At 40.1% G+C, this 23,983-nt stretch overlaps 2 protein-coding genes across 10 annotated transcripts in view; both read right to left on the bottom strand.

The window, feature by feature from the left end:
• Window positions 1-2,563: 2,563 nt before the first annotated feature.
• On the bottom strand, window positions 2,564-16,369 carry LOC125138029 (cytochrome c oxidase assembly protein COX18, mitochondrial). Of its 2 annotated transcripts, none has more exons than XM_047799263.1 (6): window positions 15,507-16,369; window positions 14,809-14,909; window positions 11,016-11,179; window positions 9,992-10,113; window positions 8,799-8,906; window positions 2,564-3,091 (listed from the first exon to the last, which is right to left on the bottom strand). In XM_047799263.1, the coding sequence occupies exons 1-6, from the start codon at window positions 15,846-15,848 to the stop codon at window positions 2,918-2,920; spliced, it is 1,011 nt and encodes a 336-aa protein (XP_047655219.1). In that variant the 5' UTR covers window positions 15,849-16,369; the 3' UTR covers window positions 2,564-2,917. The 2 variants fall into 2 exon arrangements, with proteins under 2 accessions (XP_047655219.1, XP_047655218.1); XM_047799262.1 differs by having other exon boundaries at window positions 2,771-3,091; window positions 9,992-10,116; window positions 15,507-16,367.
• Window positions 16,370-21,633: 5,264 nt separating this feature from the next.
• The window catches only part of ANKRD17 (ankyrin repeat domain 17), a 170,123-nt gene continuing 167,773 nt past the window's right edge, over window positions 21,634-23,983 (bottom strand). For all 8 annotated transcript variants that reach the window (XM_047798995.1, XM_047798991.1, XM_047798990.1 and 5 more), the window contains one exon: window positions 21,634-23,065. In XM_047798995.1, coding sequence (XP_047654951.1) covers window positions 23,006-23,065 — 60 coding nt within the window. In that variant the 3' untranslated portion in view covers window positions 21,634-23,005. The remainder of the gene's footprint in view (window positions 23,066-23,983) is intronic.

Raw genomic sequence — 23,983 nt, forward strand, 5'->3', positions numbered from 1 at the left:
AGTTACAGAAAAGCAAAAAAATACTGTTCTCAGAACTAGGCAAGGCTTTTGTGCAAAGGCGCTTTTTTTGTTCAATCTTTTTTGCTGTTTTCTTCAACTGGTAATTTTTTTTTTCTTTCCTGTGGTATCTGCCAGGCCTTGTGGTTCCTATGGATGGAAATCAACCAGGATCAAAATGTTCTTATCTATAGTTCTATCAACAAAAAAACTAATCAATAATCTAAGAAAGATTAAAAAAATTTTATTCAAGCTAATCTGAGGATCATAATTTGGGAGAGATTTTTTAGAAAACTCTGGGGCCTGTTCTGCCAATTGGAGGTCAATTGGCAGTTATAGAAGTTTCTGACACAGCGTTTGCATCAAATGACCTATTATTGACAGTTTACACACTCCAGCTCTACAGGTTCAAAGCAAGTAGTGGGTCATGGGTCATCAGCAGCTCTTTACCAGATGAAGGAGGAGGATTACCTCCTAGAGTTGTGTCCCTTGATGAGATTAAGGAAGGTGATCTCCTAAGGTCTGGTTAATGCAGCTGCACCATATATACTGAAGGGGAGGGAGGAGGCCCACAGGGGAAAGGCAAATTTTTATGTTTAAATATTTTTATCTTGCCATAAAATATGCATTTTACTTCATCGGTTCTTAACTCAGATTGTGGTAGGTCTTTGCTAAAAGCTAGGCTTTCTGAGTGTAGGGGTGGAGAACTGTGGGGAGAATCTTCTTTTGCGGGACAAATTTCCTTTTCAGGGGCAATCCCTAAACCTATCCCTTAAAAGAAAAACTTGAAAGAGATATACCTTATAATATTTCCAACAAACATATTCAATATTATCTTCCTCTGGTAACTAAGCAGCTAACGGTTTTGTTACAGCATCCACAGAAAATGAATATAGCAATGAATATCCTATTTTACCTGACAGAGTTCTGAAATAGCAACGCAATACTTATTAATACTTATTAAGCAATACAATTACCAAATAACATTCAAAGCTTTCTATAGTCCTTTTTGCTTTTAGATTGGTTTCCACAAGTGACTGCGGTCAAGTTAACATGTTAGGAGTCACAGAATCATTCCCTCTCTGGGGCTATGCTGGTCCTTATGAAGATTGGTTCAGTTGTTTGTTGGGGTTCTAGCTGCTGACAGTTTGACGCTCTTAAAGGTCGCCGCTTTCAGGGGTTTGAGATGATGGAAAAAGACTCAAACAGCTGTCTCTACCATTCTGTACAACAATCTTTTCTCACAATTATGTGATTTACCTACATTCTTTAATGACTAAATACACAACTATAAATGCAAGGTTCATATGCATGCTCTCTGGCTAAATAAGCTGATTATTCACCTACTATTTAACTTCCAGTAACAGTGAAACTAATGTACTTTCATTTATTTAGTAATTATTTTTATTTTTTAGCTTTTTAGGGCTGCACCTGTGGCATATGGAAGTTCCTAGGCTAGGGGTTGAATCAGAGCTGCAGCTGCCAGCCTACACCACAGCCACAGCAACTCAGGATCTGAGCCGCATCTGCGATATACACCACAGCTCACAGCAATGCCAGATCCTTAACCCACTGAGCAAGGCCAGGGACTGAACCTTTGTCCGTCCTCATAGATACTAGTGGGGTTCATTACCGCTGAGCCACAACAGGAACTCCAGCTTTTCACTTTCTTGAAGGGTTATCAGAGATACCTGGTTCCTTCATATTCCACATGATTAGCTTAGGACCTTCTACTTTGGGCTCCCAATACTTAGTGCTATACTCTATATTCCATACTTTTTAAATTATAAAAAAAGAACATACATTTTTTGTATTTTTTCAGAGCAGGGTTGAGAAGTAACACCACCTACCATATTGAGTACTTTCTTACATGCATAGACTACTGCTGCATGTATCTCAAGTTCATTTTTTTTTTTCCTTTTTGGGGCTGCACCTGCAGCATATGGAGGTTAGCAGGCTAGGGGTCTAATCGGAGCTACAGCTGTCGGCTTACACCACAGCCACAGCCTCGCCAGATCTGAGCCATGTCTGTGACCTACACCACAGCTCACCACAACACCAGATACTTAACTCACTGAGTGGGGCCAGGGATTGAACCCGCAACCTCATGGTTCCTATTTGGATTCGTTTCTGCTGTGCCACAAAGGGAACTTCTCAAGTTCATTTTTTTTTTTTAAATCACACATTAACTGATCATCAAAATATGGTCCATCAGAAGAGTATTCATTAGTTAGGAATTACTAGAAGGCCTTCGGGGGGCAGTCAAAGGACTCTATGTTGTGAGTTTCAGGACTGGTTGGAAGAGAAAACCTTGGCTTTATCAAATGCCCAAATGGGTCTATGATGCTCCACACTGCCAAAATTTTAAGAATCACCCCACTGGATTCTCTTTATAAAACTTTTCTAGTCCTCTTCTCCAAAGTTCTGGTACTTCCAACAAGCTCTATAATTTTATAAACAGGCCTTTGTTTATACTTTTATACTCTTAGTATACCATTAAACATACTACATTTTTAGCACTTATTGTCAAATATATGTAGTTTATATCTTAATCCATAGTACCTCACAGAGTTTATGATTTTATTTATTTATTTTTCTTTTTAAGGCCACACTCAAGGTATATGGAGGTTCCCAGGCTAGGGGTCGAATCGGAGCCACAGTTGCCAGCCTACGCCATCGGAGCCGCATCTGCAACATAGCTCACAGCAACGCTGGATCCTTGACCCACTGCGCGAGGCTAGGGATCAAACCCGCATCCTCATGGATCCTTGTCAGGTTCATTAACTGCTGAGCCACGATGGGAATTCCACAGAGCTTATGATTTTAAATGAAATCAAATTAAGTCACATTTGCATTTCCAAATCTTCTAGGTATACTAACAGTGAAACTTAAAATTGTTTCAAAATTACTAGAAAGTATGTCATTTCCTTGAAATGAACTTGGCGTAAAAGGCAGCAAAGAGGTCCTTATAAGGAGTGTCTGAATCGGACTTGGTTAACGGTATTCGGCAAAGCTGGCGAAATCTAGGAGAACGCAGCAACAAGTTCTGTGAAAGACCCACGAAGCTGGAGCATAACCAGTAGAGAACAATCGACTATAAAAAGAAAGGACATGAATGTTAGCACCTCTGCCTGCTCCAAGGACACCAAGATCTAGAAACAGGCAGGCAACAAAAGAGAAAATTACAGTCTCTGTAAACAGAAGTACACCAGGACTGAACAAAACCTTCAATGGCTATTAGACACCTGATCTAATAGAGAGGTAGGAAAGGTAAAAGGAAGACCCAAAAGCAAAAAGAAACCAAAAGGAGATCATGAAAGAAAGCAGATGACAGAGAACAGACCCCAGGCAGAGCGCCAAGAGAGATCTCACCTTCCTTCTTCGGCAATTAAGATACTTTCCCCCCTGGAGTCCTGACAAACTGCTATATTGAAGGCAGGCTACTGGGGCCACGGCCATTAATGATGACCAACTTAGCCACCCTAGACCTCATCTTCCCTCATACAGTCATCTTTTTCCCAAACTCTTCCCAGTAACCAGTTTCTAAGTGTAGTCAGGAAAGCATTAACTTGCCTTTTCCTGAAACAGATAGTCCTCGCATTTTCTTCAGCTTCTTTTTTTACTGCCAAACTGATTTCTTTAGTTCAAAGACTAAGTTCTGCAGCTTCTCAGAACATTCTCATACATACATACGTCTTTCCCAAACTTTTCTTTGACATCAAGAGATAATCAGGCCCTGGAGTTCCCCTGTGGCACAGTGGGTTAAAGGATTGGGTGCTGCCGCAGCTGCAGATCGGATTCAATCTCTGGTTGGGGAATGTCCATATACTGCTGAAGCAGCCATAAAAATTGAAAAAAAAATTAAAAATAAAAAAAATTAAAAAAAAAAAGAGAGAGAGAAGGTAATCAGGCCCCAAAGGCAAGACCATATGGAGTCTGAGGCCAGGTCGTGGAGACAAACCGCCTGAGTTTGAAATCTATTTAACTTTGGCTAAGTTATTTTTCTTGTTTCAATCTTCTCTTCTATAAAATGCAGACAGAACTATGCCTACCTCAAAGGGATGCTGTGAGGAATAAATGAGAAAATGCATGTAGAAGTAAGCACAGTATGTGGTCTATATTAAGCACCTGCATTTGCTCCAGAGCAAGGTTTTTTTTTTTTTAGGGCAGAAAGTAATGCAACCTCAAATGTGGATTAGCATAGTGGTTAAGAATAAGAGCCAAAATGCCTGCATGTGTGTTAAGTCTGCCACCTAATAGATGAGTGGCCTTGGATGAGCTACTTAACCTCACTGTGCCTCAGTTTCCTCATCACTACAGTGAGGATTGTAATAGCATCTATTTCAGGGCATTGTTGGGAGAAATATATGCATTTATATATGTAAATGATTTAAAACAGTGCCTGGTACAAAGTTAATGCTGAAAAAATATTAGCTATTATTATCATCTAACTCACCCATGAAGCAAACAGAACTCTGAGCCCAACTACGTCAGACTACAAACTGCCTACTGAGTATCACTGTTCTTCCTTAGTAATAAACTCCTACTTTCCTGCAGGGTATACTGCAATCTCAAAAAAAGGACTATACACAATAAGGTCCTGCTATAGTACAGGGAACTACATCCAACCTCCTAGGTTAGACCTAGGACATTTTTAAAATAATATTTAAAAAAAAGGAATGTGGGGAGTTTCTCCTGTGGCTCAGCAGGTTCCATCCCTGGCCTCGCTCAGTGGGTTAAAGGACTAGTAGGCTTTGCTGCAAGCTGCGGTGCAAGTCGCAGATGTGATTCAGATCTGGTGTTGCCATGGCTTCAGTATAGGCTGGCAGTTGCAGCTCTGATTTGACCCCTAGCCCAGGAACTTCCATATGCTGCAGGGGCAGTCACAAAAAGACAACAAACACACAAAAAAGAATGTGTGTGTGTATTTATGTATATATATAAATGACATGGTCACTCTGCTGTCCAGCAGATTGGCACAACATTGTGAATCAACTTTAAAAAAAAAGAAAAAGAAAAAAAAAATTTAAAATGACTGTATTTCCCAGCTTCTTCTGCAATTAGTTATAGCCATGTATTTAAGATGTAAGCATGAGTGTTTGCTGGGACATTTGGCAAGGTTCCCAGTGCTGACTGCACTTGAAGTATCTTTTTACCACTCCTGCAAGACAACAAGCTCCAGTGGCCCTCATGGCCATCCTGTAGCCTTCAAGACAGAAATTACAGGCTGTAAGTGATGCAGCTTTAAGAGTGAAGTAGGCAAATACTACTCAGCCATAAAAAAGAACAAAATAATGCCATTTGCCACAACACGGCCAGAACTAGAGACTCTCATACTAAGTGAAGTAAGTCAGAAAGAGAAACACAAATACCATGTGGTATCACTTATTATCTAGAATCTAATATATGGCACAGGGAGTTCCCACTATGGCTCATGAGTAATGAAACTGACTAGTACCCATGAGGATATGGGTTGGATCCCTGGCATCGTTCAGTGGGTTAAGGATCCGGCCTTGTCCTGAGCTGTGGTGTAGGTTGCAGACGTGGCTCGGATCTGGCGTTGCTGTGGCTGTGGTGTACGCCAGCAGCTGTAGCTCTGATTAGACCCTTAGCCTGGGAACCTCCATATGCCACATGTGCAGCCCAAAAATGACAAAAAAAAAAAAAAAAAACCCAAAAAATGAAAAAAAAAAAAAAAAACCAAAGAGGCACAAATGAACCAACCTGTCCTCAGAAAAGAAAACAAACTCATGGATTTGGATAAAAGCCTTGTGGTTGCTGAGGGGGAGGGGGAGTTTGGGGTTAGTAAAAACAAACAACTGCATTTGGATAAGCAATGAGATCCTGCTGTACAGCACAGGGGAACTATATCTAGTCACTTATGAAGGAACATGATAGAGAATAATGTGAAAAAAAGAATATATAAATGTATAACTGAGTCACGTTGTTGTACAGCAGAAATTGACAGAACACTGTAAATCAACTATCATAAAAAATAATGATAAAATTTAAAAAAAGAGAGAGAAGCAGGCTCTCTCATGTCTTTACAGAGATGCTACAGCCACTCTACACTAAACTGCTTAATTGTGAATTTCCTATATTTGAGAGAATAAGCTTTTGGGTATTTAAAAGGCTTACTTTTAAAATCTCTATTATTACTTCCTTTGAACCCAACCTTTCACTAAAACTTCATTGCTCCTAATTTGATGTGGGGGTTGCCTCAGTTATAATCAGCGTTACTTCCTAGAAATGCAGTGAACTTGTACTGTTTTGTTTTTACAGAGTTTTTTTTTTTTTTTTTTGGTCTTTTTAGGCTATACGCCTTGCTAGGGATTGAACTGAAGCTGTTAGTGCTGTGTAGTTGCTGGCCTTCACCACAGCCTCACAGCCTGAGCAAGGCCAGGGATGAAACCTGCGTCTTCATGGATAGTGTTCCGGTTCGCTACCACTAAGCCATGACGGGAACTCCTTTACAGAGTATTTTATAACAATATTACACAAAAAGCACTATAATAGGCACTTGATATTTCGCTAATTCTTAAAGACATTATGGTATCTATTTTAGAAATGAAGAAACTTATTTCACACAGGATTAATGACAGTATTATGTCTAAGTGACAGCTTAAAACCATTTAACATTTAACTGACTTTGGGGAGGCGGCTGCTCTGTGGCATACGGAGTTTTGAGGCCACAGATCAGATCTGAGCCAAAGCTACAACCTATGCCACAGCTGTGGCAATACTGGCTCCTTAACCCACAGGGCTGGGCCAGGGATTGAATCTGTATCCCAGCACTCCAGAGACACTGCTGATCCCATTGTGCCACAGCGAGAACTGATTTTTTTTTTGTCTTTTGTCTTTTTAGGGCTCCCACGGCATATGGAGGTTCCCAGGCTAGGGGTCTAATCAGAGCTGTAGCTGCCGACCTGCGCCACGGCCACAGCAATGACAGATCTGAGCCGAGTCTGCAACCTACACCACAACTCAGGGCAACACAGGATCCTTAACTCACTGAGCAAGGGCAGGGATCAAACCCGCAACCTCATGGTTCCTAGTTGGATTTGTTTCCACTGCGTCACAATAGGAGCTCCGAGAATTGACATTTTTGATGCTGAAAATATACTATTTCAGATTCCTAAGACAAATCCTATGAAGTACTTTTATATAAGCTGATATAACTCTAACCACAAGCAAAAAATCACTACTACTTTATGGTCTATGTGTTGGCTCTTAGCAAAGAGATATACTTGACACAGCTTTAGCTATCTTAGCACTAAAGTATCCATGGAAAATATGCAAAAAGCTAAAAACATGAAATAACTGCAAATATAACATTTCTTTTTTGGGGGGGTGCTTTTTAGGGCCACACTCGCAGCATATGGAGGTTCCCAGGCTAGAAGTCCAATTGGAGCTGTCGCTGTGGGCCTACAGCATAGCCACAGCAACGCCAGAGCCAAACCATGTCTGAGACCTACACCACAGCTCATAGCAATGCTGGATCTAACATTTCTTTTTCTATTTCTAGAAAAGCTTAATTACATTCAGGGAGTTCCCATCGTGGTGTAGCAGAAATGAATCGAACTAGGAACCATGAGGTTGTGGGTTCAATCCCTGACCTCGATCAGTGGGTTAAGGATCAGGCATTGCCATGAGCTGCGGTATAGGTCGCAGATGCGGCTTGGATCCCGAGTTGCTGTGGCGTGGTGTAGGCCAGCAGCTATAGCTCCGATTAGACCCCTAGCCTGGGAACCTTCACATGCTGCAAGTGTGGCCCACAAAAGACAAAAAAAAAAAAAAAAGCTTAATTACATTCAAATGTGGAAAAGTTACTTATCTCATTAAGTTGTTATAAGATTAAATAACATTACAAATGAACCCATACAGACCTAGCACAAAGTTTTATTTCTTCTTCAAGTACTAAATTCCTTGGCCTTGTCTATGAAGAAAGAATTCAATACATCGACTAATCAAACAGAGCAAATACTACATTCATAGTACTATGCAAGGTACTTGACAAGATTTTTAAAAAAGGAAAAAGGAGATTGATTTAGTAGGAGGATTAAGAGACATTCACGTAGGAGTTTCCATCATGGCACAGTGGAGAGAATCTTACTAGTATCCACGAGGATGTGGGTTTAATCCCTGGCTTCGCTCAGTGGGTTAAGGATCTGGCATTGCCGTGAGCCAAGATGTAGGTCGCAGTTGCAGCTCAGATCCCGTGTTGCTATGGCTGTGGTGTAGGCCAGCAGCTGTAGCTCTGATTTGACCCCTAGCCTGGGAAATTCTGTATGCTGTGAGTGTGGCCCTAAAATGACCAAAAGGAAAAAAAAAGAGAGAGAGACATTCAGGTAAAGGATTAAATAATCACAAGAAATATTCAGATGTTGGAGTTCCTGATTCGACTCAATGGTTAATGAACATGACTAGCATCCATGAGGACAAAGGTTTGATCCCTGGCCTCGCTCAGTGTTGCCATAAGCTGTGGTGTAGGTCAAAGACATGGATCAGATCCCACATTGCTGTGGCTGTGGCGTAGGCGGGGCAACAGCTCTCATTCTACCCCTAGACTGGGAACCTCTGTATGCCTCAGGTACGGCCCTAAAAAGAACAACAACAACAAAAAAATTCAGATGCCACTTGGTGACAGACAGTAGATGTGTTACTGCAGCAACTTGGAAAACAGCAAGGGATTAAGTAGTCAGAGGAAGCTCAATAGAAGAGGCAGAATCCCAGCCAATCTAAGCTAAAAACAGAGGATTTATCTGTAGCACATGCTTCACACATCGCTGCTGCTTACTTACTGAAGGTACTGTCGCTGCAATTGGAATCATCAGCACTGATACCGCACGAACAAAGTATGTAACATAGGTCTGAAAACGAGACGTACCAATTTTTTGCAGAGCAAAAATCTGCAAGGGTGAAATATATAGACACATGGTATTACTAAAATGCACATCAGACAAGCTTTAAAATACAAACTGACTTTCGACTGGCCTCTACCTACATTTTAATAAAAGCAAAAGAGTCTAAGTTCTACTCAGAATCTAAAAACAGTTCTTTATGGAATTAAAGGCAAACTTCCCCTAAAGTGCTAAGTAAAGTGACATAGGATAATGGCGAGACATGCCGAGAGATCATATTTTACATGCATGTTTCTCCACTCCACCTCACAAAGAAGTTCTATGACTCTTCTAAGGTTGTACAAATAAAAAAGAGCAGTCAGGTATTGACTACTTATAAATTGACATATTAAACATACACACAAAATACCAACATATTGTGGGAATAAAAGCAGATTGATTGGGCACGTTAATTGCTGTCTTTACCAGAAAGCAAATCACAAAACTGAATGCCTTAGAGGTCCTATTGTGGTGCAGCAGAAAAGAATCCAACTAGGAGCCATGAGGTTGCAGGTTCAACCCCTGGCCTCGCTCAGCAGGTTAAGGATCCAGGGTTGCCGTGAGCTGTGGCGTAGGCCGGCAGCTACAGCTCCAATTGGACTGCTAGTTTGGGAACCTCCATATGCCATGGGCGTGGCCCTAAGAAGACCGAAAACAAAACAAAACAAAACAAAACAAAAAAAACCCTAAAAAACCAAAACTGTATGTATTAGAGTCATATAATTTTAAAGCTGAAAGAGATCTTGGAAGTGTTCTAATTCAGCTCTCTCATTTTAATTACGAGCTTTGAAACCGGCCTAGGGCAGTTTATCAATAGCTGGTCTGAGACTAAAACCAAGGAGTCTCAATTTTAGCTCAGAGTTATCAGCACCAACTCAAATACATTTATATTTGAAGTTAGAACAGCAACAACAACAATCTCAATGGCGTCAATGGCAAGCAAATCACATTTAGAACCACAGACCTCAGAGTTCCATGTGGCTCAGCAATTAAGGACCCCATGTTGTCACTGGTGTGGTTTGGGTTTGATCCCTGGCCCGGAAACGCATGCATGGGCATGGCTGATAGATAGACAGACAGACAAAACTACTGACCTCCACTATCAGTAAATTGATGACACCAACAGAGACGGGCAGAATCCAAGTGGAATCCACGGCGGTAAGGTCGGAAAACCATAGGACCCCTCCAGTAGCTAACTGCTCCTGAACAGATAAACCTGCTAAAACATTTTTATAAATAAGATAATTTCTAAAAATAGCAGAGGAAAGTAACTCCAATAAGGTGCCCCTTCTACCAAAGACTTGTATTTTTTCTTCAGGTTATTTTCATTCCACAACATAAATTAGCTCTTCCTGTACTGAGAAGGAGGCAAGAAGCTTTTGGTAGCAAATAGATGTAGAGACATTAAAGATACGTAGTGCCAATCTTTTCAGACTTAAATTTTTAAAAATTTTCATCTATATGTTGCTTTCTTCCAGGTCTATTCAGATTACTTTCTGGTTAGAAACACATTTTTTTTTTTTTTTAGGGCCGCTCCTGCAGCATATGGAGATTCCCAGGCTAGGGGTCGAATCGGAGCTGTAGCCACCAGCCTACACCAGAGCCACAGCAACGCGGGATCCGAGCCGCATCTGCAACCTACACCACAGCTCATGGCAACACCAGATCCTCAACCCACTGAGCAATGCCAGGGATCGAACCTGCGTCCTCCACTGAGCCACTACGGGAACTCCAGAAACACCTTTAAATGAAAGTAATAAAACAAACCCTTTAGTTTATATCCTTTCTTAATGTTTACATTGATAACTGTGAAAGCTTTTTTGGTCTCTTAAATTTACAAACAGAAAAAAACTCTTGGTTAGGAATTATAAGACTAGTTTTATTATGACCTCCAACTAGCAGTCCTAACAACGTCCTTCCTAGATTCATTTCTTTCCTCAACAGTTTGCTTTACCCTAATTTTCACTCTATAGCCTTGCAAGGGAGATGATAAAAACATACTCGAATTATGAGAAGTATGGGTGTTTTCTATGTCTTGGTTGGTTTTTGTTGGTTTTTACAGTACAAAGACACTATTAGAAAACTTTTTGGGGGGAAACTGACTCCAGTAATAACTACCTTCAGACTGTGTTTTCCCTGTGCTCAAATTCCGGAGAGCGACAGACATGAAGATCCACATTGGAAGCTGGATCCACACCAACACAGTGGCTTTGAAAGGGTGGCAGTTATCCCGAACATACAGCTCTGAAACAAGCTTCCGCATAGCCTTCAGATAAGTGAGCCTAATTTGAGGGAAGAGGGAAAAAGGGAAAGGAGAAAATGTCATTAGATGACGAGTACTGCTTCATCCCCATAGCACAAACACCCAGGCTGCGGTTACTGGCTAAAGGACTTGGGCCAGGAGTTCCCATCGTGGCACAGTGGAAACAAATCCGACTAGGAACCATTAGGTTGCAGGTTCGATCCCTGGCCTCGCTCAGTGAGTTAAGGATCCCACATTGCTGTGGCTGTGGTGTAGGCCGGCAGCTGTAGCTCTGATTCGACCTCTAGCCTGGAAACCTCCATATGCCGCAGGTGTGGCCCTAAAAAGACAAGAGACAAAAAATAAAAATAAAAAATAAAAATAAAGGACTTGTGCAGGATTTTGGCTATCATAAGTTGTATTAGTGGAGGGACTGCTTAAATAAAAGGCAAATAAAGCTCTTCACTCAAAGTTCTTTCATGATATATGCAAATTATATAACAATTTGATAGATCTGACATTGTCAGACTATAGGTTTTATTTCTGGTGGATTTTAGCAAACTAGGCTAGAAAGGGAAACTTCCCTACTGACACGGTGTGATCACAACTTAAGTCAGAAATACTAGGAGTTCCTCTCATGGCTCAGTGGTTAACAAATCCGACTAGGAACCACGAGGTCATGGGTTTGATCCCTGTCCTTGCTCAGTGGGTTAAGGATCCGGCGTTGCCGTGAGCTGTGGTGTAGGTCGCAGACGCAGCTCGGATCCCACGTTGCAGTGGCTCTGGCATAGGCTGGTGGCTACAGCTCTAACTGGACCCCTAGCCTGGGAACCTCCATATGCCGAGGGAGCGGCCCTAGAAAAGGCAAAAAGACAAAAAAAAAAAAAAAGCCTTTCAACTTAATAATAAAAGACAACCCAATTAAAAAAAGAAAGAAAGAAAGAAAGAAATACTAGAGGTGAAACCACATTTTACTCAAATCTCTCCAAAGCAGCCAAGCTCAATTACTTGATCCCTGTACATACCTTTTGGGGCAGTGCAGTTTTGTACTGTGTATGCTCTTGGTCTGTCAAAACAGTCTCCATTCTTTTTTTGTCCCCCCTCGATCTTTTTTTCTTTTTATGCTGCACTTGTGGCATATGGAGGTTCCCAGGCTAGGGATCAAATTGAAGCTACAGCTGCTGGCCTATAGCACAGTCATAGCAAGGCAGGATTGGAGCCTCGTCTTCATCTACAACACAGCTAACGGCAAAGCCGGATCCCTGACCCACTGCTTGAGGCCAGGGATTGAACCCAAATCCTCATACATACTAGTTGGATTTGTTTTCACTGAGTCACAATGGGAACTCCTAATTTTTATTTTATATTGGAGTATAACTTATTTTTAATGTTGTGTTAGTTTCAGGTGTATGGAAAAGTGATTCATTTATACATATACCCATATCCATTATTTTTCAGATTCTTTTCCCATATATGTTATTAGAGAGTATTAAGTAGACTTAGTTCCCTATATGGTAGGTCCTTGTCATTTGATATATAGCAGTGTGTTATATGTTAATCCCAAACTCCTAATTTACCTCTCCTCCCACTTTTCCCTTTTGGAAAAAAATGGTCTCCATTCTTCAATCAACACTTTCATAAATATTTTCTTATTCTATTTCTCTGTTAACCGTATTATTTATTCCTGCTCTTAAGTCCCACTTTCTAGGCTACAGTCTCATTTAAGGTCAAGTATTGGGTCTTCATCTTTAAATTTCTTGTAGCATGTTTTGTACAACATAGGTTTTCAATAGGTTTGCCCAATTTAATCAATTTATAATGAACTGAATTAAGACAGTACCCAGGCTCTTTGTAATTCAGCCTCTGCCTACTCTTTCAACTTTACCTCCTGTCACTCTTTTTTAGATGCCTGTATATTCTGGTCCCTGAATGATTTGGGTTATCCAACAAATCAAGACTTCCACATCTGCATGCCACTACAAATTACTATAGCATATATGTCAATGGTCCACTTTCCTGGTTGATCACCTGACAACTTCCTTTCACTCTTCAAAACCCCATTCTGGGAGTTCCCCTTGTGGCTCAGCATGTTAAGGACCCATGTTGTCTCTATGAGGATGTAGATTCCAGCCCTGACCTTGATCAGGGGGTTAAGGATCTGGCATTACTTCGATATGCAGCATAGTTCCCAGATTCAACTTGGATCTGGTGCTGTTATGGTAGAGACCGGCAGTTGCAGCTCCTTGACTCCTAGCCTGGGAACCTCCATATGCCGGCACTAAAAAGACACACACACACACAAAACCCGCCTAGTTCCATTGAAAATGCAGGAAACCTTCACAAGTATCTTCCTAGAAAGCCACTCATCTGTGTAAGGATGTTTGTGGACAATTATCCTGCCAGTGCTGTTTAAGCAAGGTGCCAAAGTCTTGTCGAGGCTGCATTTATAACCCAGGCGAGCTGCTACTAGTCAGATCTAGGCCAGGGATCAAACCCACGTCCTCATGTATACTAGTCAGGTTCGTTACCACTGAGCCAAAACAGGAACTGCAGAATGACTTTTTTTGTACATGTCAGCCCCCCATTTTTTTTTTTTTTTTTTGCTTTTTAGGGCTGCACATGTGGCACATGGAGGTTCCTAGGCCAGGGGTCAAATCGGAGCTCAGTTGCCACCCTACGCCACAGCCACAGCAACCTGGGATCCAAGGTGAGTCTTCGACCTAAACCACAGCTCATGAGAACACTGGATGCTTAACCCACTGAGCAAGGCCAGGGATTGAAACTGTATCCTCACAGATACTAGTCAGATTCATTTCCACTGTGCCACAAGAGGAACTCCTAAATGTCAGGCTTTTTAAGCACTATATAAAGAGAGAAACAATTTCATATTGAAGACAGGTGGCGAACTTACACCTATATAGATAAAAATGTATGAATAACCATATATACAAACACATATTAATATTTTCATACTAAAATCCTTATTGTTCTCATTGCTGTGAACTAGTGAACACTCTGACACAGTCTAGTAAGAATCAGAATTTGGAAACTAAGCAGAAATAGCTTAGGCTGATTGAAGGAGAAGGACTGTAAGTGCCTACTGAATAATTGCAGGATAGTCAGGTACCCCTGGGCAATATCTAAGAACTCGGGGAGACAACTACATGGGGAACCACAAAGGAATGACAGCCTTAACCTACCCAGTTGCTCTCACCATGGCATTCATATTTTCTACCTTTCCATAGCTTTGAGTCGCTGCCTGCTGTATCTTGTCAAAAATGTCAAGTCTGTAAATAATCTGAACCCTTTGTTGAATAAAATCCCAAAAGACTGGCACAGTATTTTCATTCTGTGAAGCCTTCCCTGACTTTCCATGACGACCCAACTGCTTCTACATAATCTTTTATACTTAATTCAGTCATTATTTGATTACACATCTTTCTTTTTCCGTAGCCTGGAGTCCTGTAAGAACAAGAAATTCTCTTTTTTCATTTCTTTGCTTTCAGTGCAGTATATAAAATTATCATAAACATTAAAATATTAGAGTAAAAAGAACTACTTTGTTGCTAAAGCTACAGAATACCCATACCTATAATAAATATTACACGTTTTATATATTTATTCATTTATATATTTATTCATAGTCTTATAGGCACATAATTAGTTTACCTGGCAACTCTTTTGGACCATCCCAACTGATTTGCACGAACTGCAACTTCTTGGTTAAGATGTCTTGAAATGTTTTTTATTTCTGGCTGCAAATTTTCCACCTAGCTAAAGAAAAAGTAGACTTTGTTATAAGCACATAAAGGATCTTTATTCACAACCATTCCTAATGGTTCTATTCCCTCGGCTCATTTAAAAATGTGGTTTACTGGTCATGTCAAGAAACTTTAAGATGTTAATTTGTTTTAAGATATCCTCAGCTGCAACCAAATTCAATTTCCAGCTTGTACACTTACCTGTGGATCTAGGGCAAATTATATAACCCTCAAGTCCTGTTCCCTCAAACATAAAATATGTAACAGCACCTACTTCACAGGTTATTGTAAGGATTAAACGAGAACTACACCCTGCACTTTGTTTCAATTCCTGGATTTCCCAGTAATGTAAACTGAGGAAACAAAAGTCTACTAATTAAGAGTCTTTAAAAAGCTCTGTGGCAGTCACAGAGCCACAAAAATGTTGCATTTATTTCTGTCCAACATTGATTCTTTTTTGTGAAGAAGCTCGCTGCTTTACTGGTGCTGATGATGAACACTAAGCGCTCCGGAAGTATCTGGGGATCTTGAGCTTCATGCAGACCTCAACCACTGCTCACCACGGAAGCAGATACGCAGGGTCCACGCGCGGTTCGCGCCCCTCACCTTGGCTAGGATGTAGTGCTGGTAGGCGGCCAGGGGCAGCGTGATGGCGCCACGCAGGGCCACGGTGGTGAGGAGAATGCTGCCCCACCAGGGCAGGCCCGTGGCAGACTGCACATTAAGCAGCACCTCCTCGGCGCCTTGCACCGGAGCCGACGTAGCCAAGACCTCGTACCAGGCACCGGCACCGCCCGGACCAACTGCAGAGACCGGCGCCACCGCCCACACTGGCAAAGCGGAGCGCTTGGCGCTGTCCGTTGGGACCGGCGCGAGCCGGGCACTCAGGGGCCCCAGCGGCAGGGCAGGCAGTGGCCGCAACCACCTAACGCTGAGCCGAGACAGCATCTCCACCCCGCAGCGGACTGAGCTCGAAACCGCGGCCCCAGGCACGAGCCGCGAACCCCACTGAGCCAAGGCCACTATGCGCCTGCGCCGGCGACCCGGGGTGTAAAGTGGGCGTGAGCCTGCCGGCAGCCACAATTGCCCTTCCCAATCAAGCCAGTGACGTCTAGCGTCGCACTGGAGATGACGCACGAGGTAGGGAAGTCCCGCCTTTCCCACGCGGCACTGAGCGGGCCTACTGCGCACGCACGAAACTTTCGCGCGGCTTGGCGTGGAGCTCCTCTGAAGCTGGACCTGAATTGCAGGGGGCGGAGCAAGCGATCCTGAGTCGGGCGGGGAGTTCTCTAAGGAAGTGCTCTCCTAGTAAAGTCAGTCTTTGGCCGATGCTTTAACATTCTTTTTCGCTTAAGCTACTCAAGCTAGCTTTACGGGTATTTTTTTTTTTTTTTCGATCAGAAGATGCCCCCCACCTCTTTATCTGCTCCACGATTGATTCTGCCAGAGATCGAAGTAGATTATACTACCAGGTGTCAACACCTTGCTGAAATGTCAGTTTGGAGAGAGGCAAGTGTTTGACCCACCCAGAGTTTAAATCAGTAAACTTTATGCACTAGGCAGTTTAATCGGTAGTATAAAGATTTAATTGGCCCAACTGCTTTAATAGGCATTTTTAGGCCCAACATCAGTGGGTATTTTTTTTGTTTGTTTCTTTCCAACTTAAGTGTTTTATCTTTCATTATAAAGAGCAACAAACTTTTTATATTAAGGATAAAGTACTATCTCTTGAGTTAGAGGAATTATCACTCGTAGCACGGTGAAGTCTTTACTGGGGCTCAACATATATTCTATGGACTGTATAAGCTTGCAAGAGCCTGAACAGCAACATTAGTTGTCTTCTGGTTACAAGGGACAGGATAAATGTACACGGACTAGTGTTTAATTTTGTGTTCCTGGCAAAAGGAAACACCCTGGAATGACATGAAGGAGTTTCCTCAAAGAAGGTCCCTCCCTAGACCTAGAAGCCAAATTGTGCTGTGAGGAATGAAATATTGATTAAAAGTAAGGTTCTGACAAAGGCTAGGGTAGTGTCTGACTGTAGCTACTGTTCCTGCTTTGTTGTACACCTACCCAAAAGTACCAGATACTTTCCTCTGAATTCTGGGTCATTTTGCTTCAAAACGACTGATAAATCTGTTCGTGAATTTTTAAATGTTAACACACTTCCCAATATATGCTATATATAGAATTTCCCCTTTAAAAGTAAAAGCCTATTTATCCATATCCCTATCCCCTCAAGGTAAAAAAAAACAAAAAACAAAAAACAAAAAAAAACAACTGGTTGCTACTGACTACTGATTTAAAGTGGAAAGGGATTTTTTTATTTAAGTTTAGGCCTGCATGCACAGCATATGGAAATTCCTGGAGCTAGGGGGTTGAATCAGAACTGCAGCTGCCACCCTACACCACAGCTACATCAACGCCAGATCCAACCCACAGTTCACGGCAATGGTGGATCCTTAACCCACTAAGCAAAGCCAAAGATAAAATCCACAACCTCATGGATACTAGTCAGTTCTTAACCTGGTGAGCCACAAGAGGTGCGACATACTCTAATTTTAAAATATTCCATTGTTTTGAGTGTTGTGATCTGATTCAAGTTTATGCTAATTTCATATATGTAAACATACATTTTAAAACTTGGATAATGGTGTTCCATTGTGATTCAGCAGGTTAAGGATCTTTCAGTTATCATTGCTATGATTCTCATTACAGCTGTGATACGGGTTCAATCCCTGGCCTGGGAACTTCCAAAAGCCCTGGGCTACACCAAAAAAAATTTTTTTTTGATAATGGGGATGATCAGAACTTGCTACCTACTTGGTAGAGAATGTTGGGAGATATATCTGTCAATTACAAAGCCCAATGCAAAAGTAAAGTGTTAGCAATCATACACACACACATACCGGTTACAAACACCGTGATACCTTATATCTTTAGCAGAATAGAGTACAAAATCACTATACAGATACTGGGCAAACCAACCAACTGAAGTTATAGCAATCCTAATACTTTGTAGATGGACATATTAGGGTTTTTTTGTTTGTTTGTTTGTTTGCTTTTTTAGAGCCACACCTGAGGCATATGGAAGTTCCCAGCCTAGGGGTCAAATCAGAGCTGCAGCTGCCAGCCTATGTTATAGCCACAGCAACGCAGGATCCGAGCTGTGTCTGCAACCTATACTGCAGCTCCCGGCAACACCAGATACTTAACCCACTGAGTGAGGGCAGGGATCGAACCCGCATCCTCATGGATAATAGTTGGGTTTGTTACTGTTGAGCCACAATGTGAACTCCAAATTAAACATTTTTAAAAAGGTCAACATTTATTCTTAGCCTATTCCTGTCTTCTATTATTACTACACCATACAGCTTTTTAATTTAAGCTCCATAAAATAAAGACTATAATTAACTTTCTGCAGTTTCTGAAATTTCAATCCAGGGAGTTACTGTTGTGGTGCAGTGGAAACAAATCTGACTAGCGTCCATGAGGATGAAGGTTTGATCCCTGACCTTGCTCAGTGGGTTAAGGATCCCGTATTGCCGCAAGTTGCAGCATAGGTCACAGATGTGGCTTGATCTTGCATTGCTGTGGCTGTGGCTATGGTGTAGGCTGGCAGCTGCAGCTTTGATTTGCCCCCTAGCCTGAGAACTTCCATATGCTATAGGGGTGGCTGTAAAAAGAAAAAAAAAAAAAAATTCTCACTTCCCAAATAGGCTTTTTGAAATGTTTGACAGAAGAAACTTCACAGGATATTTTCATGAGCAATTGTTAAAATGATCTCTTGGAATCAGAATTAATTTTCTTTTTCCTATTTCTTTAATGCATTACTTTTCAAAACCAAAGCTACCTAATACAAAATTAGTTTTTCTTTCATTAAAAAAATATCCTTGGAGTTCCCAGCATGGCTCAGTGATAACAAACCCAACTAGGACCCATGAGGATGTGGGTCCGATCCCTGGCTTAGATCAGTGGGTTAAGGATCCGGTGTTGCCATGAACTGTGGTATAGCTTGCAGATTCAGCTCAGATCTAGCATTGCTGAGGCTGTGGTGTAGGCCAGCAGGGTAGCTCTGATTCAGCTACTAGCCTGGGAACTTCTATATGCCACCAGTGTGGCCCTAAAAAGCCAAAAAAAAAAAGAAAAAAATCCTCCTATGACATCATTCATCTTTTAAAGTATTGAGAATGCAAAATTGGCTTTTACCTATCAAAAGTGTGAATTCATTTAAAGGCAAAAGTCTAATATGAAACCTCTTGTGTCTATTCTGTATTCCAAATGTCTCATAAAGAAATTCTTATTTATGTCAAAGCAACAGTGGGACATTTTCCTCTCTTGTCATCGACCCAAAATACAAGTGAAATTATTTTTTGCAATCAAAATGTGTAACACAGTAGGTAGTATTAAAGCACTAATAATGCTCTCATCCTAAATTCGTCACCTGGAATTACAACCAATTATTTCACAGTAACAGCAGTTAACTGAGTATTGTGATTTGTTAAAGCATTTATCAACAGGATATATATTTCCAAAGATTCAGGAGCATCCAGAATTGATATAGTGTAAGTTCACCAAACATTAATATCAAAAGACATTTGAAATAGATTCATTAAAGTAAAAACACTTTTTTTTTTTTGGTCTTTTGCCATTTCTAGGGCCGCTTCTGCGGCATATGGAGGTTCCCAGGATAGGGGTCTAATCAGAGCTGTAGCCTCTGGCCTACAGAGCCACAGCAATGCTGGATCTGAGCCGTGTCTGTGATCTACACCACAGCTCACGGCAACACTGGATCCTTAACCCACTGAGCAAGGCCATGGATAGAACCCGCAACCTCATGGTTCCTAGTTGGATTCATTAACCACTGAGCCACAACGGGAACACCAAAGTAAAAATACATTGAGCAATAGGATACTGAATCTCTATATTAGCGATGAGAAACAGTGAATGGTTTTCCTTTGATATTTTAATCATTTTGAGATAATTCTGATTTAAAAATTTGTCACTTGAAAGTTTTGGCATTCTTTTTTTTTTATAGCCACACCCATGGCATATGAAAGTTCCGGGCAAGGGACTGAACCAAAGCCTCCGCTGTGACCTATGCTACAGCTGTGGCAACACTAGATCCTTTACAACCTACTGCACTGGGTTGGGGATCTTACCCAGTTTTGACATTCTTCAAATGTTCTGTAATATCAGTTTTGTGTGAATGAATGTTTCTTAAAAATATCAAAGTGAAAAAGATCAAATAAGTCAGAGGATCTGAAGAGGTTTTGTGATTTTGAGTTTTCCTATTTAATACTTTGTATTGTTTTAAAAATAAAGTGGATAATATAGTATGTAAAATGGATTTTATGAAATGTATATTTAGGACATTTGAATTGAAAGATGGAATAATATTTTCATGAAAAAGAAGACAGGAAAGTAGTAAATTATTTACCTCCTTTTTTTTCCCTGAAAAGTGACTGTAAAATAATTTACCAAAAATTTTCACTTACTAATAAAATGAAATAACTTTATAGAAAAAGGAATCAGAAGGGAGAGTATCTTTCACATGAATACTAAAATCACTTTTCACAAATATGTTAATATATGTTGAAAAGGCATGAAATGGGGATTCTGTTGGCATCAGTTAACAAAATCATCTCTAAAACGGAATGGTTGGTATAAACAGATAATAGAACAATTAGGATATTAACTATTTTGGGATTTAAGGTGTGAACTAACCTAATATTACTAAGAGTTAAATCACTTCTTAAAAGAATAGGAGAAAAGAAATACATTATGTAGTCTGCAATTACACACACCACATACTTTCAAAAAGGGGGGAAAAAAGACCTACATGGTCTCAAAATATTATGTTTTCTTTTTTATTGTTCAAATAAAAATGTACTGCATTACATCTGAAAAATATAAAAAATGTATTTGAAAAATATTCCTAGTACAGACTTCTAAAACCATAGTATTGTATTTAACAAGCCTGATCCCTAAAACTGAATAAGGAGCATTCCTATCAGTATTCCCAGTCCCATTGTTTTAAAGTAAAAAAAATATAGGTTTTTTTTTTTCCCTCTTCTTTTTTAGTAAGACACATCATATTAAGAAATTCAGTTCTGTGAGTCAACACAAGTCATGTGTTGTGATAAATACTGGGTAATATCTATTATCTAGAAGGATTATTTTAATTAGAAAATAACCCCAGTAAACACAGGAAAGAAATTAAGAAAAAAAATTATAGGATAGTAGCAAAAGTCATACATAAAATACTGTTAAATAGCATCATACTCATTTTAGTAAAGTGCTATAATTTTATATCATAACTATAATTTTTGTAGGATATCATTTAGCTTCTCTGTTAAATTTGGTCATATCAGTCATAGACAGGCACAAAAACAAATTTATATATTTTAAGACCCCCTCCTAAATTAAAAGATAGAAACATATTGTTTATAGACTTTTGGATATGTTTGAGAAATCTTCTTTTACTCTTTCCTCAGGCTATCAGTAAAGAAATCATTTTGTTTACTTGAATAGTCAAGGAACTACATTGTCAATTCTGGGTGATCTATCTGAATTTTAGTTAATGTTTTATGTTTCAACAGTGTGGAATTTATGTCTAATTGAAAAAAAAAGGAAAACATATTGAAGATACATTACTTCACTATTATGCTAACTTTCTTTTACATTTCACCATATAATTTATTTCTCCACATGAGACAGGGTAGGACACATATTCTTCTTGGAACATTACTGTTTATTGTTTCAAGTGAACTGAATAGATAAATCCCACTGAGTAGTTTAGTGTGGCCCTGTGTCTTATATAAACAGGTTAAATAGAGACTTTATTTTGTAGTCTATGTATCTTGTCTACCATGAATTGTCAAAACTGACAAAAGCAAAATTTATTTTATTACTTGCCCCACGTTAGCTGTTGATCCCTTTCACTGATAATATACAAGTGTAAAGATTAAGCCTTTAAAATTGGAAAAAAAAACACAAAACAAAACAAAAAAACTTTCCACTAAATTACTGAAAGTTGGAATTTTTATGTTGACTCCTGATGATTCAAAAGCCAATGTTAAGGATCATTATTACCCAATATGAAATAGTACACTGAATTGTTTAATAATAAACAGTATTTTAAGAGCTTGCATATGCTGACTGGGAACCAGTGGTGGCTTTTTAAATTCTCAGAAAGACTGAATGTTTTATGGTTAGAAGAAACCCCAGGTGATAGTGAAGGTTCTCTAACTCTCTTTAGCAGCCATTAGAATAAAAGTCTTTACAGAATTATGTTATGATCAGCGAGAAAGTTTTACTGATATTAGTGGTAAGGGTGAGGAAAGAAAAAAGAGTGAATAAAGAGAGAAGTGTGTATTAGTTTTAAAAGTATGACAAGGTAATAAAGAGACATGAAAAGGTGATAAATTTCTTATTCTCTATGTGCCTTGCTGCAAACAAACTCAAAACAGAGCAGCCTGGGTATTATAAAGGCCAACGTCGGGAACATTCGCTGACAATGCCCATTGTTTTACTTTATACTTAAAGTACACAAGCAGAAAAATTATGCTTATTAATAGTTTAATGTATGAAGGAAACATCCAGATTTCTGAATATGAAGGTACATATCTCACATTAATTTAAGTCTACATAAAGTAGAGCCTCTATACTGACATATTGAAATTTACTTTCTGCTTAGCCTTTTCTGTTATGTAAACAATTGTACATTTATTTGCCATTCTAAAACTTCAGGATCAAGTTTACATAATTTTGCTAAATTTCCGTGTTTGCTCAGAAGCAGTTTACAGTACTAAAACCAACCAGCCAAAGAACAGCTTCAACAGAAAGTTATGTCCAAAGGGGAAGAGGGAAAGAAAAAAAGAAAAATGATAAGAAAAATGCTAACTAAGGTAAAACGGATGATGATGGGGAATGGGCAGTCACAAATGTTCACAGAAAATAGGTCAGTTAGTAAGTTCTTCTGCAAAAAGCCTACACACTTCAGTCAAGCACATCAGTAGAATGATTTGGGGGCATAAATTTTTTTCGGCCACTTGTGATTTCCTCTGAATGAAAAGGTCCGCAGGCTAACCAGCTGGTCCTCATCAGCCAAGCTGGTTCATGTGCACACTGTTCATGTGAGGTGCCCAGGGTCCAGTCCACACCTATGAATAGAGAGCACACATTTGATTAAATGCATATTTAATGTATATTTGATTAAAACAAAACTCTAAAGAACTGCTCCTAATAGTCATGAACTAAAATAGCTTAAGTCTCAAGTCAATTTGCAGCATATTAGGAAACAATGAAGAAAAGTCACTTTAATCTGTTGTTTTCCTGCCTCTCTTCTTAATCCTCAAGCAGGCTCTAATTTATCATTATTTTTTTAAAAACCATTATTGGAGTACATATAGGTTGATGACTATGGGGTAAAAATTAATCAAAGATATTAAACATACCACAGTAAGCTAAAATATACAACCATTCCTGTGCATTTTCATGATTATAACTATACACTGTTTTGACATTTATAATATTTAATAAATGGTCCTTTTCACACCACTAGTAATGCTTTTTTTTTTTTTAAGGGCTGCACCTGCAGCATATGCAAGTTCCTAGGCTAAGGAATTGAATCAGAACTGCAGCTGCCAGCCTACGTGGCAGCCACAGCAACAATGGATCTGAGCCACATCTGTGACCTATGATGCAGCTTGTGGCAACGCCAGATCCTCAACCCACTGAGCAAGGACAGATTGAACTCACATCCTCACGGACTCTATATTGGGTTCTTAACCTGCTAAACCACAATGGGAACTCCAATCACTAGTAAAATTTGATACATAAAATTACAACACTTTGGAGTTCCTGTCGTGGCTCAGTGGTTAATGAATCTGACTAGGAACTATGAGGTTGCAGGTTCAATCCCTGGCCTTGCTCAGTGGGTTGAGGATCTGGTGTTGCCATGAGCTGTGATGTAGGTTGCAGACGTGGCTCGGATCCCTTGTTGCTGTGGCTGTGGCGTAGGCCAGAGGCTACAGCTCCGATTAAACCCCTACCCTGGGAACCTCCATACACTGTAGGTG

Source organism: Phacochoerus africanus, chromosome 10 (assembly GCF_016906955.1).
Source record: "Phacochoerus africanus isolate WHEZ1 chromosome 10, ROS_Pafr_v1, whole genome shotgun sequence".
NCBI classification, from domain to species: domain Eukaryota; kingdom Metazoa; phylum Chordata; class Mammalia; order Artiodactyla; family Suidae; genus Phacochoerus; species Phacochoerus africanus.

Bases quoted from the DNA above. Each gene is read 5' to 3' on its own strand.
- LOC125138029 (XM_047799262.1), bottom strand. From the start codon at position 15,848: ATGCTGTCTCGGCTCAGCGTTAGGTGGTTGCGGCCACTGCCTGCCCTG. The intron at 8,907-9,991 runs GTCAGTAGTTTT...TCACCCTTGCAG, and splicing joins TCAATTTACTGATAGTGGAG to ATTTTTGCTCTGCAAAAAAT. The intron at 3,092-8,798 runs GTAAGTAAGCAG...TTCTTTTTATAG, and splicing joins TTGCAGCGACAGTACCTTCA to TCGATTGTTCTCTACTGGTT.